The 19,397-nt window shown below is 42.3% G+C and overlaps 1 protein-coding gene across 4 annotated transcripts in view; it reads left to right on the top strand.

The window, feature by feature from the left end:
* The first annotated feature begins 4,856 nt into the window (after window positions 1-4,856).
* CIT (citron rho-interacting serine/threonine kinase) overlaps window positions 4,857-19,397 on the top strand; it is a 62,935-nt gene continuing 48,394 nt past the window's right edge. Inside the window, exons 1-9 of one of the 4 annotated variants that reach the window (XM_032947168.2) lie at window positions 4,857-5,017; window positions 8,467-8,611; window positions 9,642-9,780; window positions 10,701-10,876; window positions 12,203-12,304; window positions 12,584-12,726; window positions 13,289-13,382; window positions 13,737-13,934; window positions 14,524-14,677. In XM_032947168.2, coding sequence (XP_032803059.2) covers window positions 8,516-8,611; window positions 9,642-9,780; window positions 10,701-10,876; window positions 12,203-12,304; window positions 12,584-12,726; window positions 13,289-13,382; window positions 13,737-13,934; window positions 14,524-14,677 — 1,102 coding nt within the window. In that variant the 5' untranslated portion in view covers window positions 4,857-5,017; window positions 8,467-8,515. Of the gene's footprint in view, window positions 5,018-6,823; window positions 6,971-7,259; window positions 7,427-7,452; window positions 8,612-9,641; window positions 9,781-10,700; window positions 10,877-12,202; window positions 12,305-12,583; window positions 12,727-13,288; window positions 13,383-13,736; window positions 13,935-14,523; window positions 14,678-19,397 lie in introns of those variants that run through there. The other 3 variants (XM_032947170.2, XM_076062191.1, XM_032947169.2) reach the window with 3 other exon arrangements.

The raw sequence follows: 19,397 nt of genomic DNA, 5'->3' as shown, positions 1-19,397 counted from the left end.
TCAGACAGATCAATAACTCAGAGGCGCGGAGGCAAGCTCCGGGCTGCTCGAAAGCCCTGACCCAACACAGCCTTTAGATGTTTCCTAAAAGTCAGAGTGCATCCGACGTTGCGGGATGTGCACAGGGACAGAATTCCACACCGAGGAGGCGGCAGCAGAGAACCCGACGTGAGGCTGTAACAGTTCCGAGACCTTTGGTGTCAAGAAGCACATTTTGAGTGACGCTGGTGCTGCGTAGGGTTCTACCGTGAGCCTTCAGTGCAGGGTGAGGTACGGTGGTGGGGATCCGGTGGTGAAGGTGCGATTAATATAATTTGATCCCTCGTGTAGCCTGTAAGAGACTCTTGGGGAAAGTGCTGTTAGCGAGCACCTATGAAGGCCGGCACGGCACACGAGTGGGGTGGGGGGGGGGCAACACCACACCTAGTGGTGATGTTTACACACCGCACCAGGTATTCACTTGAGGCTGAGTCAACCTGAGGGATGCCCAGGACCGGTTCAGATAATCGTCACTGGTGTTCAGTGTCCGTGAGCGGGAATCGAACTCGTAGTGCAGCACGCTAACCGCTCTACGCCACCGCTCCCGCCATAGCACTTACACACACACACGACTGCAGAGTGATATGAACAGCATCGGTGCGATTGAGAATCAGTGGCGCAGCACTGACATTTGGCCGCATAGAAAGAGAAGGGTTTATTTATAAATAAAGGACCCCTGGTATGCAAATTATCGTCAGCCACGGTGAATACATTCCTGTATCAAGCCGTCTCCAAGCCGTCAATTTCTCACGAACAATGTTCTGTAATAATCCACGGAATACCTTGCAGGACGAGCTGATCTCATAATTTCAGCTTCACAATTGACGTCCAAACGTGGGTGTTCCGTCTCTTGGTTGCTGCTACTCCCTCGATTATTCTCGACCGTGGGACATCGCCCTTCTTCGCGACATGTCCCGCTCAAGCCCACTTACTCTTCTTAACAGCTTGAACGGTGCATCATACCACGCAAAGACTATTTTATCGTGGTGATCCGTTTATAAACACCCCTCTAAAGTAATAGACAGAACGTCGATAGAGCAATGGTTCTAAAAACTTCACTGCAGCCTTACACCCCTTTGGTTCTCAATCGTAAACATTTATAATATTCATAAATACATAGGTTTAATTTGTGTTTCGATGATTTACATTCTAAAATAACATCTGGCATGTCTCTCACCCCCAGAAAGGGCATCTCGCACCCCCCAGGGAGTGCGTGCACCCCCAGGTTAAGAATCACTGCTATAGAGCAAGCGGTTGATTTCAAAGCTACTGCATGGCTCCCATGAATCTCAGTGCACGTATTTAAGATTTTAGCACTCTCCTATGCAAGACACGAAGCTATCGCTTTCACAATGTTTAGTCATCTGTAGATATGTGAGCTAAATTTAAATCATAAAAAATATACATTCGTAAATAACACTCCCTTCAATTATGATTTGAAGCTTTCGTGACTGCAGGAATCCATACTCTTTGGTTCTTTCGGTAAAGTCACGTAGGTAGAAATAAAATCAAACAAATCACGACGTTTCGATCGCAACCCAAGCAATGCTCACCAAGCAATCCCCTGATGAGGATTGCTTGGGTTGCGATCGAAACGTCGTGATTTGTTTGATTTTATTTCTACCTACGTGACTTTACCGAAATAACCAAAGAGTAACACCCCCCTTTATTAGTCAATGTGTGTTACACGGAAAGTCCAAAGAAACATGATATATAACAAACATATAATATCCGACGTTTGAGCGACGGCCTTTCTTCATAGTACATCAACATATATAAATTGATCATCCAAATGCGCGCGTTAAAACCACGAGTTTCTGCGGCAATAACGCAGCCCCGGCGTGGCGTGGTGGCGTGGCTTGGCGTGGCGTTTCCAGATGTCCACCAGATGGCAGGGCGTCTCATCCGTCCGGCTCGTCCGACTCAATTGTTCAGGGTGCTTTAATTGCCTACAGCAGTGTGGACTGATTGCTTCTCAACTCACAAGAGTACAACCGATCGCTGGGGTTTTACCGCATGGAAATTGTGACGGGGTCACTTTGGGCAACGGGAGCAAAAACGTATTAAATTATGAGAGGGATTTAAACAATCAATACAGCTCTGCATGCTAGACTATGGGCCGGCTTAAGACAACCTGTCACCGTTATATGGGTTGAATACATTTGGGGAGTTGGATTTGGTGATGTCAAGTAAGCTCAAAATTAATTTTGTATAATTGGAAAGGTTTACTGTAGAAAATGTAATGTATGTATGTTTAACTTATTTCCCACCGTATGTAGCCAACCGTGCTAATCGGAAGTAACGAGGCGGGCTATAATATATTTATATAACTCCATGACTTATATGGGAAGGACTTTTGCAAATACACAGTATTATTTGGGCAGCAATTGCATTTTATACGCGAAACACAAATATTTATGGACTAAACAAAAATTTACGTTTGTGTTGGGAGAAGCGGAAAAAGAGTTTGTGATCAGAAAAGTATGCATAGTACAGTACTTTTGATTTATTACTGTGGGATAAACTCAAATTTGGTACAATATTGTCGTATTGGGGTTCTTAGACCACTTCACGCTGGTAAATACGAATTAAATTTTGATTTAAAGCTTTCGTGACTGCAGGGATTCATATTATTGGTTCTTTCGTAAAGTCACGTAGAAGGGAAACAATAAAATACGAATTAGTGAAGGGATATCATGGTATTACTTTCTATTTTTTCTTTATCAATGTCAGAAATTTTCTTGTTTGTTTATATAGCCGTATATATAAAATTCATATATTTGAACATTTAATTGTGAAATAGGATCTCCCAGAGTGCAAGCCGTATCTTGTGTGTTCACTAAGCACACCATCTCCATTGTATCTGTAAGTAGGTTGATGGGCTCGGGTGGGGGAGAGTCACGTTACGATTGGGGAGGGCGGGCTGGGTCCGGGCGTGCGTGCGTCCCCAAGCCAGCATTTGTGTTTGGCTCCCACGAGTCCCACCAGATGGACTGCTCTTCTTTCAACGTGTTAACATGCACATGTGCAGCCCATTGTCGTGCCACTGCTGGATGAGTGTCTCCCCCACGCCGCGCGGCTTGAGGGGCCTTATTTGTTCACGGTTCGTGCTGTGAACTGTATTGCACAACGGTGTACAATTTATCTGAACAGCCAATTTTACCAAATGTTTTGCATAACGGTCGCCCATGCTTCCGAGATCTGACGAGATGAAGCGCATTTTGGATGATTTGGTCATATGGCAGTTTCGTTCCTTTGTTTAACTGGGTGAAGAATCAATCGACAAGGATAGTCTAATTTGCAAGTGGACTGAGAAATGTAGTCCACCGATTGCCAGGAGGAAAGATGAGACAAAATACATACAATTATATTGTACCCACACCTATGGTTTGCAATACGATACCGTACACAACTTCAATGCTATGGCTTGGCAAGGCATTGATTCACGGCTCATTCTTCTGACAATTATATGGTGCTGCGTTGGCAGTTGTGCACAAATAACACACAAAAGTAAACACGTCAATACACACTGCCTTAAAAGAAAAAAATAAGCTCATGTGCTATAAAGAAGAGCCACTGCTCGAAACATCGTAAATCATTTATTTCTTTACATATTTAAAGACCAGTATTTAACCTATCCCAGGAATCTTTTGCTGATGGATCCCACGTGCCACGCAGGACATGAGCTAGGAAGGTCCATTGCCCAAAACGTCGCCTATTATCTATGCAATTGCACTTTCTTTATAGTACATGAGCTATAAAGACAGGTCATTTGCTCGACACGTCACCAATCATATTTGTTTAAAAAAAAGTTTAATCTATGCGGGCAATCATTTGGGCGCCACGGTGGCGAGATGTTAACTACCTCGCCTGGTATACAGGAGGTCGTGGGTTCGACCTCGACGCCTATACACAGTAATTGGAGTTTGCGTGTTCTCTCTCCCCTGGTCTCCGGACCCTCAGGTTTTTACCTTCCACATTTAGAATCAACATGCTATTAGAGTGTTTAGCTGCTATAAATGTCCACGTCATAAGCCACTTCGTTGAGCTATCAGTTGTGGATAGGTCGCTTCTGAAAAAATAGCGATACAACTCAGTGGCCCTCACCTGCTAGAATAAAAAAATAAATAGTTTACTGGACATCTGTAAAAAAAGAGCTTAATCGCTCATCGTATTCATCCAGTACAGGAACTCCTCTACTTACGAACGAGTTAGGTTCCAGATGCCTGTTCGAAGGTCGATTTGTTCGTAAGTTCAACTTTACTCCTGTCGATTCCAAATATGTTGTACGGCATGTACACTAAACACGGGGAATGGCTTTAAAAGTTGTATAATCTCGTATAGATGCCAATAGTTCTTCACGTTTTGCAGATGCAGATGCCGCCATATATTACGCGGCGTTTGAACTTACGGGCTCTCGGTCGGAAAAGCTGCAAATGGACATAGGGACAGGTTTGTTAGTATCTCTGAAAGTTCCGAAGTCGAGTGTTCGTAAGTAGAGGAGTCGAGTGTTCGTAAGTAGAGGAGTTCACGTGCCACGTGGCGCCGCTGCCGCTTGTTGCTGGGAGGAGTTCCGCATCGAACGCGCCCCCCACCCCCTTCCCCTCCCCTCTTGGGGTCAACCGCAGGGGGCCAATCAACACACGGTGATTGGCTCCAGGGCACCCCCGCCCACCCTGAGAGTCGACCGCAAGGGCCAATCGGCGCTCGGAAATTGGCTCAGCCCCCCCCCTGCTCCCCGAAACCGACATCGACGTCCAATCGGCTGCGTCCGTAGGCGGGGCTCGGATTAGAGGATGCCGGAAATGACGCGCGGGAAGCGGCTGGCGCGTCCGTTTGAAAACAAATTCGAAAATGAGTGGGATAGTAAACACCTGAGGGGCGAGGCGCCGTGCGTATTTATGTTTTTAATCTTCATATTAAACTCCATTTACTTATTTTAATCGGCTCGTGTAATTCTCCGAGCGTGTCCGGACAGGTAAAAACGAGTTTATGTTTGCTTTAATTGCGTTGTTGTTTTGCCCGCGGTTCCCGTGGCGCTGCGACTTGTGGGAACGGTTTTGTTGGTAGCGGTTGTACAAAATTAATGTGGCCGAATGTCGATGCGTTTCATGTAAGGGGACGGTGGGTCATGAAAATAATGTTAAATTTTTAGGTAAAGCGCGTAAGATTCGGTGTTAACGCGATGCTATATCTATGATTGCGCTGCGGAATTGTGTTCAGGGGCTGTACATTAACGGGGCGGAGCGGTGGCGCAGAGTGTAGCGCACTACGTGAGGAATCCGATGAGCTATAAAGCTCGCGGCTTAACATCAGTAACGAGTGATATCTAAAGTTGCCCTGGACTCCTCCCACCCATACTACACCAGCCGCATTGACCAGTGTGGTGACGTATGGTTAAACATAATCTTTGGTTCTATTCGGTAAAGTCACGTAGGTAAAAAAATAAAACAACAAAAATCACGACGTTTCGGCCACAACATAAGCGGCCTTCATCAGGTGATGATGAAAATATCCCGCGTGACCAACACAGCGGTTGATTGACACAAGCTGTCATTTTTTATGACGATATACAAAATATATTATTACATAGCGTTGCGCATTACGCATGTATTGTCCATTGTGGGGTTTTGCGATTTCATAAACAAGTAATTTGCAATCGGTAAAGGACGCGTTTTAGCATTAATCGGAATAATCTCGGTATGATCTCGGAACGTTTAAGAGTTCGCCGACTGCCCACTGTTTAGCAATAATAATGTGCAATCCAAAGGTTGAACACGAAATTTAACACTCTTCTGAAATTCGTGGTCCGCCAGGAAGTGTCTAACTGTGTTGTTGGCCTGACTGGATGTGTTTCACATAATGTTTTTTCAGGTTTGTTGAATTCTCGTCTCTCATCTTTTTGTTGTATTTACCTCCGTGATTTGTTCTTGACACCTGATGAAGATCGCTTGTATTGTGATCGAAACGTCGTGATTGTTTTTTGTTTTAATACAATTTTATTGTATTTCTACATACGTGACTTTACCGAAAAAAACAATGAGTGAGTGACCATTAGCAATGTTCGCGTGTTCCATGTTAATTGGAAAACCCCACTGCCTTAAAATATAAATATGTATATGTAATCAGCGACGTTTCGTGCAACGGCCCTTCATAGCATATACAGTGCATAGAGAGGGCAAAGAGATATAGGTAAATAAGGGGTGGAGACTTCACTTTAAACCATGGTGCTTCATGACAAATAAATTAAATAGACTTTGTAATATTGTAAGTGAGCATATATTCAGATGTTATTTGAAAACTGGTGTTGAGGGCAGTCTCCAACCCTTGCTAACTATTCGCCTGGCCTCTACAGTGAGGGAAAAAAGTATTTGATCCCCTGCTGATTTTGTACGTTTGCCCACTGATAAAGAAATGATCAGTCTATAATTTTAATAGTAGGTTTATTTGAACAGTGAGAGACAGAATAACAACAAAATCCAGAAAAACGCATGTCAAAATTGTTACCAATTGATTTGCATTTTAATGAGGGAAATAAGTATTTGACCCCTCTGCAACACATGACTTGGTACTTGGTGGCAAAACCCTTGTTGGCAATCACAGAGGTCAGACGTTTTTTGTAGTTGGCCACCAGCTTTGCACACATCTCAGGAGGGATTTTGTCCCACTCTTTGCAGATCTTCTCCAAGTCATTAAGGTTTCGAGGCTGACGTTTGGCAACTCGAACCTTCTGCTCCCTCCACAGATTTTCTATGGGATTAAGGTCTGGAGACAGGCTAGGCCACTCCAGGACCTTAATGTGCTTCTTCTTGAGCCACTCCTTTGTTGCCTTGGCCGTGTGTTTTGGGTCATTGTCATGCTGGAATACCCATCCACGACCCATTTTCAATGCCCTGGCTGAGGGAAGGAGGTTCTCACCCAAGATTTGACGGTACATGGCCCCGTCCATCGTCCCTTTGATGCGGTGAAGTTGTCCTGTCCCTTAGCAGAAAAACACCCCCAAAGCATAATGTTTCCACCTCCATGTTTGACGGTGGGGATGGTGTTCTTGGGGTCATAGGCAGCATTCCTCCCCTCCAAACACGGCGAGTTGAGTTGATGCCAAAGAGCTCCATTTTGGTCTCATCTGACCACAACATTATCACCCAGTTGTCCTCAGAATCATTCAGATGTTCATTGGCAAACTTCAGACGGGCATGTATGTGTGCTTTCTTGAGCAGGGGGACCTTGCGGACGCTGCAGGATTTCAGTCCTTCACGGCGTAGTGTGTTACCAATTGTTTTCTTGGTGACTATGGTCCCAGCTGCCTTGAGATCATTTACAAGATCCTCCCGTGTAGTTATGGGCTGATTCCTCACCGTTCTAATGATCATTGCAACTCCACGAGGTGAGATCTTGCATGGAGCCCCAGGCCGAGGGAGATTGACAGTTCTTTTGTGTTTCTTCCATTTGCGAATAATCGCACCAACTGTTGTCACCTTCTCACCAAGCGGCTTGGCAATGGTCTTGTAGCCCATAGTACACTGGATATACTGTAGATAACTCTATGCACTCTAATTAACTGATGAGTCAATTGTGGTAGTGGCAAGAAAAAACAGAGGCCAATAACTGCAAACATATTTACTGCTTTGTTTAAGGATTTACAGCCAAGCCCAGATCGCTAGTGAACAACTGGCACAATACTCTTGCTGTCCGCCTGATGATGCTAGTTGTAATTACTGGCGAAATGTCGTACTCAGATTGTAAATGTTGTGGATTTGGCTGTCGGGTGGTGGTGGGTTTCACGACACATTTATATTTACGCGATTTAACCCAAAAAAACAATGTTATGGACAATACTCTTGGCTCACAGTTTGCGTGCTAGGTATATGTAATACATAGCTATAATAAATAGGTCATTTACGGCCCAATGTCATTCCAATACTAGATGAAGACTTCCCCCCCAACATATTGGTCATGGATGTTATTTATCCATATTTCACCAGCCTAGACTCCGATTTGGTGAAGTGGGCAACCAGGACAGGCTCAGCCGCTGATGATAGCTGTGACCCAACATTCAACTCGGCTTGGTAGTTTCATAAACGCATTGGGCTAACCACTGTGCCACGTGAACCTACTTTAGGTAAATGTAAAGGTCCAGCCCTGCAATTGCTTGCTCCTGCTGGCTGAAGGACATCTGCCAGAGGCACCTCTAGAAATCCCCTTTAGAGGGTATTTTGTCTATACTTTAATACTGATCAGACACCTTGGAAGAGGTAGGGTTATCCTCCCATAACGTTACACATACACGACGTTGCTTGCTGATGGACTAGATGCGGTACTACTGGGTAGACAAGAGGTGGGGAGATTTAAGGAACCTTTCCCGTTGTACTTATTTCTGCCACAAGCAGTTTGCTTATTGTGTTGTTTTATTTTTATTTCCCCAAGCACCCCCAGGCTTATTATAAGTTGTGGAAGGGAAAGCTGAAACGGCGAGATGATGAAATTTAAACGAGGCTGGAAGGGAAGTGCGGATTCTCCTGGCACAGAACCCATCTCCAGCCGCTTTCTTCGCCTGAATCAGCTGTTTCAGGTAATTGCTCCAGTTCTTCAAATGCATGAGAGCAGCACTTGCTGAACAAAATGTTGCGTTGGTGTTTTTGTAAAGTTACACATTTAAGCATTTTAACAGTGCACTAATTACATAAAAATGAAACGGCATGCAATGCAGTATTTCTCAATATATGGGCACCGGTTTTTCACAATACATTGACACCAGCTTTTCCTGCTCCAGTTGCTTGGTTTCTGTAGGATTCCTGGAAAAATCCTGATAACTCAGAAAACCCATTGTCCAGAGAGTGTGCTTTTGTTGAGAGTAGGGTGATTTAATTAATTGAAAAAAGTGCATTATGAAGTCCACCGTGCGGCCATCTGTCGGGGAGACTGTGCAATAAAGTGCTTCATTGGTCAGCTCATTGTGTGGTGAATCAGCTCTTTTCCAGTAAAACCCTTCATTGTTAGAACATGGCTTGTTATTATTTTTTTGAGAGATAAAATGTGTCGAGTTGTTTAGGTTTACATGTGCAAGCTATACACGGTGCTTAGTGGTAGGGAAAAAACTAAAACTATAACCCATTACAATAGAATAAGAATAGATTGTACCCTTTCTGGCAATAAAACAGTTGTGTTAAGATCTTAAAACACCAAACGGAAACTTTTTGTAAGGAATCATGTCTGCATTAACCACACTTACTTGTTGTGGTGAACATGCAGACAAAAACATGCTCTGATAATATATGCCTTAACTTTGAAACTGATTGGTCCACGCCAGAGACAGCTTTCTTTAGAGCCTAGTCTCAAAGTGTTCGACCAGAGAACACCAAAAGGTGAATAGCACGAAGACAATGCAATAGTATGTACAACTGCAAGGTTTCCGTGGTTGTGTTGTGCAGCTGTCCGATGCGTTTTTTTTGGGGGTTGTACCGCGATGTCCCCACGTCTCTCGCTCCACGCGCTCGGGCAGCTCCTTCAGGAACGGGACCAACTTGGTTCCTGATGCAAACGCAATTGGGGAGCGTTTCAGTTTTTTTTTGTTATTATCTGTGCTGCCCTGCCCCCTACAGGGCAAGATTGCTCAGCCGGGGCAGCATCGGTACCTGGCCACCCGCGATGGTCTTCTCGACTCACTCCTGGTCCTCTTTGAGGAGTGCAGTGACCCAGGGCTCATGAAGCACAACCACATTGCCAACTTTGTCAGTAAACGTGAGTCAAAGGCTGTCTTGCCATATACGTATGTGAATGACTGCATGACTATAAGTGAAAAAGTGAATCTGATAAGGCTTGTTATTAACAAAAATTGCTAGCTATTTATAGTGCAGCTGTAGATTTAGCTACTCTTTCAGTTTGAATTAAATAAATGTGGACATAATTGCCTGACATGATGAATCGCCTTGGTGTGTGAACGGGAAATAATAAATGCCACTTCCCAACTGCAATTGGCATGCTCTTTAAAAGCACTGCTTTATATATTCTGGCCTCTGAAGAATATGCATACAAATGTAGTGAATATTATTACATTGACTCGTAAAGCCTGCTTGTAGTGATTTAAAAAAGTTTAAGGTTTTGATGTAGGTAAATTGGCTTTCTGTTATTGAAGGAAGTGTGCGCTGCATGAATTCAGTTCTTTTGTAACAGGTGAATTTCTGAAATGCCTAGGGAACAACAGCAGATATGGCACATTTTAATTTAAAAACTCTCTTAATATGAACGTTTACTATAAAATATCACAAATGTGTGCCTCTAGCCTTATATTCATCTTTCTGTGTATCTGTAACTATGGTATGTGTTTGTCTCTATGTCTTAATGTAACCTTTCACCTTCTATGTATTAGACGTTTCACCCTGTGATCGAGGGACCACGCTAAATGTGCCCTGTAGCGGCATTGGCTAAGGCATTGCAACCTTTTCAATGCTTTACCATCCAAGCTGCAAAGCGTGACACTTATTTAGATATCTTGAACCAGTTTTTAAACAGCTAACTGCATCATTCGTTTGCCAGTTTTCATTCCGTGACATGCAACAAAAACGTGGCTTTGATTTTGGCCCCGGAAGAATAACGTTTAATAACAGTTCCTTGCTCCGGTTCGATTCTTTCTCTGTTTTCCGGCGCGTGTTTTAATGCAGATGCCGAGACGGTGTCGGAGCTGCAGGAACTGCGTGTGACCTCATCGGACTTCGAGGTGAGAGGCGTGGTGAGCCGCGGCCACCATTCTGAGGTGCAGGTGGTGCGCGAGAGAGCCACCGGTGATGTTTACGCCATGAAGGTGCTACAGAAGAGCCTGCTTCTACACCGAGACAATGTACGTACTGGGTTTTCTGTTACATTTTTCGGTTATTTGTATGTGTCTGTTGACGACGAAGCTTGTGATTTTTTTCGCGTTCTCCATAAGTCCGATGAAGTCGCAGCGGCTTTTGGCTAACATGGCCATTGCCTCGTGCGCTTTCAAATGCGCTTCTGTGGCCGTCTGAAACGTTCTTCCTTCCGATATAAGGAATCCACTGGGGCAATGCACGTTAATATCTAGAGATTGAAAACTAATATCTTTATAACTGCTTTTTGTGTTTAGTTTGTTGTCTTTTCCTTGCACCTCCGATTAGCATGGTTGGCTATGTATGGTGATTTTATTGTCTTATAAAGTATGACCAACATAGGAGTACTATGTTGGTGGATGCTATTGTTTCCACCTGTTGGTGAAAATTACTCCCGATATCCACGCAGTTATCTGTGAGTGGTATACTGAATTTGCTGCCAATTCTGAGTGGCTCCTATTTTCCTCGGATTATAGGAAGACTGCATCTGCGAAAAATAGGACATTTCAGTTATCGTTTTAAGCTCGGGATACTAAATATGTCACGTCATAAAGTTGTGGATAATGTGTTTCACTGTTTGTTTTGATGCATTTTAATCTGTTCTTGTGGCCCCATTTAGAAATAGTGTAATTTTACACCCGTGGTATTTACTTGTTATGAAAACATAACTTTTGCTTCTTTGGAAAGAAGTGGGATATCTTTCAAAGTGTCATGCAAATGTGAATTAGGTGTGCACTTTATAATATAGTGAATTTAATTACCTTAATACATTTCAGAAATAGATGTGTACAGTTAACTACATTGCCTTGCCCATGATTATAAAACAACTTTGATAGCCCTCAGAAGTATCACATAATCTGTATTTGGGTTATATAATGATAGTGTTCTTGTGAATCGCATTTACATATAAAATTCAGACATGCATATTTAATAAATATTTGCCAAATTAAATAATGTTAAAGGAAAAGATTAATGTTTGAATAAAGCAGTCCCAAAAGGACAAAATGTCAGTTTGAAACATAATTTGTTATTGTTAGTAAGCTTCATGACATTTTAAATGTTCATTTAAAAGAAATCTGCTGAACATGCTAGCTGTAAATGTTTCACTGCGCCGTAAAATTATTTCCCTTCTGTGATGCTGTCAGCTACATTATAATGTGCTTTAACGTGTTTTCACAATTGCTGTACCTTGCAGTATTACGACAGATTTGTGGGCAGTCACAAAGCACTGCGTTTTGTAAGAGGTGTCATTTCCTCCATCTGTGGAGATCGTTCAGTGTAACATGTGCTAATGCCAACGTCTTGCTTTTAAAAAGGTGGCCTTGTTTGAGGAGGAGAGGGACGTCCTGGCCAGAGCCAGCAGCCCCTGGCTCACGCACCTGCAGTACGCCTTCCAGGATGAAGACAACCTTTACCTGGTGCGGCCGGTGCCCCTTGCTCACGCCTGTCATTGAACAAGAAAACTTGCTCAGAACACAAACACGTGACATCAAACGTTAACCTGAAAATACGGTACAACGGCACATGTCCACTTTGCTGGGGGGACTGAGTTATTGGAGCATATGCGAAATAGTCTGGATTTGTGAATATCTTTGAAGATAATGACAGTCACACCAGACACATATTGCACTGGATGTGGGAGTGGTTAATTACGAGGGCCTTCTAAGGATCTCTTCCTTCCAACACCTCGGCTGCAGGTGATGGAGTATCACCCAGGCGGGGACCTCCTCGGTTTGCTGGGCCGCTACGAGGACCAACTAGATGAGAGCATGGTCCGCTTCTACCTGGCCGAACTGGTTCTTGCCACGCAGAGCCTGCATCAGATGGGATACGTGCACAGGTGTCTGACGAGCGATGCACCCGTGCGTTTGTCGGTACACTCGTGTGACCAGTAAAGTTGTGTGTTTTATTCAGCCAAAAAGCGATTGTTGTAAGTTGTTATTTTTAATATCCTTGTTAGTGTCCACCTTTGTCTTAAATGAGCCTCAGTTGAAACCTGCTGTATTTTATGTGGATCCTGCAGTCTTTAATCTTGAAATAAAATCGTACAACCACTCGAGCTGAATGCACTGTAAGCATCCATATAATTCATATCACGCTAAAAAGGAATTGTTCCTCTTTAGTAACATTCCTAAATGTTATGTCATTGATTGTCACTTATTTAGTTCGATGTATGATTTAACAAAATGGTATTTAAAATATTTGCTCATTATTCTCAGTTGTTAACTTATCTTGGAATGCAATGGGTTTATTTGTGTTAATGCAATTCGTGGTGCTGCTCTCTCGCAATTTATTTGTTGTAATGGAGTTTTTGTTTTGTGCTTACACACATTTTACGAAGGACTAAGGAGATCAGTACGTAGTTTTATGTGAGCGAATTGAATTTGTGCATCTGTCTACAGAGATTTGAAGCCTGAAAACGTTCTGGTGGACCGTACTGGACACATCAAGTTGGCTGACTTTGGCTCAGCTGCCAAGCTCAATGCAAACAAAATGGTATGTATACCCAGCCCGTTCAGAACAGAGAACATTAAAACGATCATACAGGGTCTGAAGAAAGTGTTTGCAACATTCGGTAAATAGCAAAATGGAGTTATAGGATGTCTTTAGAATTGTAAACAAATATTTTACGTTCATAACATTTTTCATGTTTTATATTGTAGCTTTAATGCTTGCATATTGTTTTTAAATTATACAGTGACTGCTCTGTTAATTTACAATTAGAAACGTTTTGTAAAAAAAAAAACAGGAGATGATATTTCGACGTGAAATTTGAATAGTAGCCTGCAGGTCACACCAATGAAGCAACTCAGGATGCACTCACCATTGTGTTCCTGCTTATTTCAACAGGTGAGCTCAAAGTTACCGGAAGGCTCACCGGACTACGTAGCACCAGAGGTCCTGAGCAGTTTCAGTGGGAAGGGTTCCTACGGGCCTGAGTGCGACTGGTGGTCAGTGGGAGTCATCGCTTATGAAATGGTGTATGGAAAGACCCCCTTTGCTGAGGGCATTTCCACCAAGACCATCAGCAACATCAAAAACTTTCAGGTAAGAAAAACATTTTATATTGTTAAAGTGGAGAGATTGCGGAGTGTTTACTCTCCTTCAATTCCATGGTTTTAGAAGTATCACACGCGTGCTATCGAAGCAATATTCTTGGTCGAACATCTCACGTACAGAATGCAGAAGTGACTTTGTTTGCTCAGGGCTAATACCATCTCAGAAGACAGTCGGCAACATTGAGTTTAAAAAACAACTTCTTAAGTGTAGCAAGCTGATATCCTCAGCCTATTAACACACGACCGCTCACAAAAAAACATCATGTTAAGTTTGGTTTTCACTGCTCACTTATTTGACCAGATATTCCGCATTTTTATTACAGCATTTTCGGTTTCATTTCTACAGCAGTATCAATAAAAAGCAGTTGAAGAAATCTGAGATGTAGTTCAGATATCACCTTTTAGAGGTTGTTCTCTACCGTAAAATGGCGGTGGTGCACTTCTGCAAGAGTTGCAAACAGAAGTTACCTTGTCTCATGACATAACTGCTCAGCAATAAGATAATACACTATGGTTGTAAGCATTGTTGGCGAAATTGAGCCATACTCATCCAGGGCTGCGGTGTTTGACATGTACAGAAGTTCGTCCGTTTTCCATCCGAGCCGGCGGTGAGCGTGGAGTTTGTGGACCTGGTGAAGGGCCTGCTGTGTGGCCGTGTGGACCGCCTTACACCTGACAAGCTGCTGTGCCATCCGTTCTTCGCTGGCATCGATTGGAATAACATCCAGCACAGTAAGCAGGCATATGTCTATGAATGTTCTTAGTATGGTGAGATACTGCATTCGTAATATGTATGTATGTTTTATTTGGTTCCTGCTAATCATGTTTTTTTCCCAGTTTGAAGCCTGATAATATACTGTGCAGTAAAACCCCCGCTAGCCGGATTTTGCGTTCACCGCATCACGCTGTATAAATATGTAAAGTGTATTGGGCATTACAGGGGTGAGATGTTGATGTTAACTACCTCGCCTGGTATACAGGATCATGGGTTCAATCCCGACCCTGACGCCTGTATATTTCGAGTTCACGTGGATTTTTCTCCGGGTTCTCCAGTTTTTCCCTCCACATTTAGAAACATACGTTCAGAGTATTGGCTGCTATAAATTTGCCCATGATAAGCCACTTTGTTCAGCTATAATTTGTGGCCAGGTCGCTTCTGAAAAAGAGCTATATAGTCGCTCTAACCTGGTATAATAAAAAGTAGTTTGGTTTCTAGTTTCGTTTAATAGATGTATTTATGCTGGCAATATGTGGGTGGTGGTTGATGGCGATGAGGGGGTGATAGGGGAGAAGTGCTGGGGGATAAGGGAGACCCATGTTCCCTCTGACCGACATAACTACTGTTCAGCACATTGCACAGCACAGGCTACCGAAGGTGCTTTTTATTTTTTTGGTCTGTATATAAAACACTACACATTATATTATAATACATCACAGTAATACATATACAGTAACAAGAGGGTTGTTCATTTACATTAATATAATTTAGTTTTGCAGCTAGTCGGACTTAACAGCCGACTGAGCAGGGATCCCCTCTTTGCTTCCGGCTCGCTGGGGTTTTACTGTTTGTAGTAAATCCTAGTGGTGTAATTATGTATCGATTCTTCAATTAAAACCAATTATTGTACTCATGATACTCCCATGTATTCAATAATGCGTGTGTGAGAACCGATTATTTTAATTTCCTACCAGCTTAAATGTACATATTATCTCAATGCAACTGCTTATTAAGACAATTTACATCAGTCCGGGACAACATTTTTCTAAAAAGGTGAAATGAGAAACGGGTAGGAACTAGGGACATTGAAGACGGGAGAGAAACACCAGCAGCATGGCATATCCCAGGGAAAAAGTTACCCCGTCTAGCGTTTGAACAGACTTGCGACAAGGGCTGTTAGTGAGCACCTTTGAAGGCCAGCATGTTACATGAGGGGGTGGGTGACCAGCACCACGCCCTGCCGCCTTTGTCTTCCAAGTGGTGATATTTACACACCTCACCAGGTATTCATTTGAATCGACTTAGGGGAGGCCCAGAAATGGTTAAGCTAATCGTCACTGGTGTTGGTGGGCATGAGCGGGAACTGAACTTTTGCTTAATTGGGTTTGTAGTGCAGCGTACTAACCGCTGCACTGTCGCAGCAGTTAGCTCCCAAACAAACACACCCATTTCAATTTAATAAGTAAGTTTTCCATCTTATATTGTTCAGAACTGGGGAGGGTAGTGTATATACCCACCGGCTTTGTCTCTTTTAAGAGCTTCTTAATGTCATGAACCAACATTCTTAATTTTAAAGTGCAGTCGCCCTCATTCTGTGAGCTGTTTTCATTACTTTGCCAGATTGAGATGATATGTAATGCTATTTTTTTAATATAATGTATCTGTATTTTTATAATGTAAAGTACTAAAGTTGAAAAAAAAATACTGGCAACACTGCTTTGCAACAGAGTTGAAAACCGTTCATAGTTAAAATAATAGCTCACCAGCAAATTACCATTCAGCCCCGACAGTTCAGAATGTTATTTTTTAACATTGCAATAATAAATCGGCTGTCCAAGCATAAAAATCCCAAAATGGATGAATAACTGTATGATGCATGATTAATGTGTGTACTGCGTGTGACATTTAAGATGCATGGTAATTTAATTATATACCTCTTTAATGCAATTATATGTTGAGCCTAATGTATGTGTGAGTTACGCATTGTGCTATAAAACTTTTTGACCTGGGTTTGATTGCTAGTCTTGGATAGCAGTGGCAAGTGGTATCTGAATCTGTTCTGTGCCTCCCCGAGGTTGACTATACCTTAAATAAAACAACCGCCATTCGCTACTAAGTGGCGGTGACGTCACCACGACGCTTGTGCCAGGCCATGTGCACCTTGAGGCCACGTGAAGTGTCGAACGCCCGCTGGCAGGTCACGGGGCAGACCCAGGTGCCACGGGTCGACTGACTGAGATGACCGAGATGACTGGCTGATGCACACAATTTTCCAAAATTCATTTAATTTTTATTATTTTCATCAAAAATTTCATAACCGACATATACAACAACTATACTCTTTGGTTTTATCCGGTAAAGTCACGTAGGTAAAAAACAAATTAAAATAAAATAAAAATTTAAAACACGACGTTTCGGCCACAACACAAGTGGCCTTCTTCAGTCCGGTTCAATACAGTACACAAAATTCGTGATCTGATCCCATCCGTAAAGGATGTCATCCCTGACTTACAGTACCCCGGAGTTTACAAAGTGAGTTGTACCTGCGGTGATTGCTATATCGGGGAGACGAAACGACATATCTCCGACCGAATTCGCGAGCACAAATCAGATCTGAAACACGGCAGAACGAATTCATCAGCTGTAGCTGATCATTGTTACAACGCTATGGGTGATCATGAGATTGTCTTCTCCGATACCAAGGTACTGTGTAAACCTACAGGTTATCACCAGAGATTTGTCCACGAAGCCATTCAGATATACAAACACAGGCATAACTTCAACCGAGAGGATGGTTTCAAATTAAGCAACCATTGGAAAGGCGTTTTAAATCATACCAAACGTCAACTAATTTCTAACAGCAATTTCAAGTAGTGGTATACCAATCATTCCTTCCGAACTTTCTATTAAACCCTTTTTTGCTACTCCCCCCGTTACAGCACATTCATGCCGATCTTTAATTTTTCAATTTTTTCGTTTCTATTGCACACACACCGTGACCCATCCCCCGCACCCTCTACACAACAAAAGCATGCTAATCCCCCTGTTACATGCTAGTTTTTTTACTTTAACACCCTGCTGTTTCAACACTTTAACACAGCTATTTCAATGCTAAATTTCAAGTAGTGGTATACCAATCATATTCCTTCCGAACTTTCTATTAAACCCTTTTTTGCTACTCCCCCCTTACAGCACATTCTTGCCGATTTTAAATGTTTCTATTTTCCGTTTCTATTGCACACACACAGTGACCCATCACCCTCTACACAACAAAAAGACGGATTAACTCAGCCCCGCACCCCACCAAGGTCCCCTTCATGGCTCCTCCCACCCCCCCCCTTAACCTGCATTTAAGCTTTTCTATTTCCCCTGTTTTCTACTCCCCCCCGTTACAGCAGCACATTCTTGCCGATTTTAAAATGTTTTATTTTTTAGTTTCTATTGCACACACAGTGACCCATCCCCTGCACCCTCTACACAACAAAAGCATGCTAATCCCCCAGTTACATGCTAGTTTTCTGACTTTAATACCCTGCTGTTTCAACACTTTAACACAGCTATTTCAATGCTAAATTCTCTTGTTTGATATGTAAACTCCTTTGTCAAGGCGCTCTGCTCCTCCCACCGAGCTTAAAGGACGCTGCGAATCTTGACGGCATCTTTTGAAGTGCTGTCGTCCCGACAGTTCTGTTCCTTCACCTGAAGAAGGCCACTTGTGTTGTGGCCGAAACGTCGTATTTTAATTTTTTATTTTATTTTAATTTGTTTTTTACCTACGTGACTTTACCGAATAAAACCAAAGAGTATGAATTATTTCAGTCACGAAAGCTTCAAATCTAGAAAGAATATACAACAACTACCTGTGCCCCCTACTGTGCCAACTTGCTGTGCTTTAGCCACCCGGCGCTCCGCTCGTTGTTGTGAACCTTAATTGAGCACCTGCTCACATGCATGTGCTAAACCCTATATGGTTATCAACGGAGGATTGTGGATAATACTATTAAATAAGCATGCAGCACCTTTTAAACATTTTTTCACCAGGTTCATTCTCAGTCTCGAATTTTATATACAAATATACAAAATGATAAAGAAACAATGATGTTCGGTTAACAGAATGAATTGCAAAGCACCAAGTCCACACAAAGAATACAGTTACAGATAAGATAGTAACAGAAAAAATTAATCTTAAATTAGATTAATGTAATTTTCATCTGGATTCTGCACAAACTGGAGTTGCAGATAAAAAAAAATATTTAAAAAGAAAATATTTTACAAGATATATATTATATTCTTGGTTCTTTCAGTAAAGTCACGTAGAAAGGAAACAATAAAATAATAAAATATAAAACAATAAAATTCTCACGACGTTTCGCCTGCAGCACAAGCAATCATCATCAGGTGTGAAAACCACAGTAAGAAAATTTGACCTTTTTTCAAATTTTCTTGCTGTGGGTTTCACACCTGATGATGATTGCTTGTGTTGCAGTCGAAACGTCGTGATAATTTTATTGTTTTATATATTTTTTATTTTATTGTTTCCCTTCTACGTGACTTTATCGAAAGAACCAAGAATATGAATCCCTGCAGTCAAAAAAAGCTTTAAATCAAAATATATATTGTTGAATTGAAACATTCAAATTAAACACTACTTCATCTCAATATGTCAAAACAGCACATCTATATACACATGCAGTTATTTAGTATTTGCTTGGATTGATAATTATTTTTGAGAAA

The sequence above is a fragment of the Petromyzon marinus genome, chromosome 5 (genome assembly GCF_048934315.1).
Source record: "Petromyzon marinus isolate PM22_M1 ecotype Great Lakes invasive population chromosome 5, UKy_Petmar_22M1.pri1.0, whole genome shotgun sequence".
Taxonomy (NCBI): domain Eukaryota; kingdom Metazoa; phylum Chordata; class Hyperoartia; order Petromyzontiformes; family Petromyzontidae; genus Petromyzon; species Petromyzon marinus.
The sequence above is the reverse complement of the archived record's forward strand: the minus strand, read 5'-3'. Positions and strand labels throughout refer to the sequence as shown.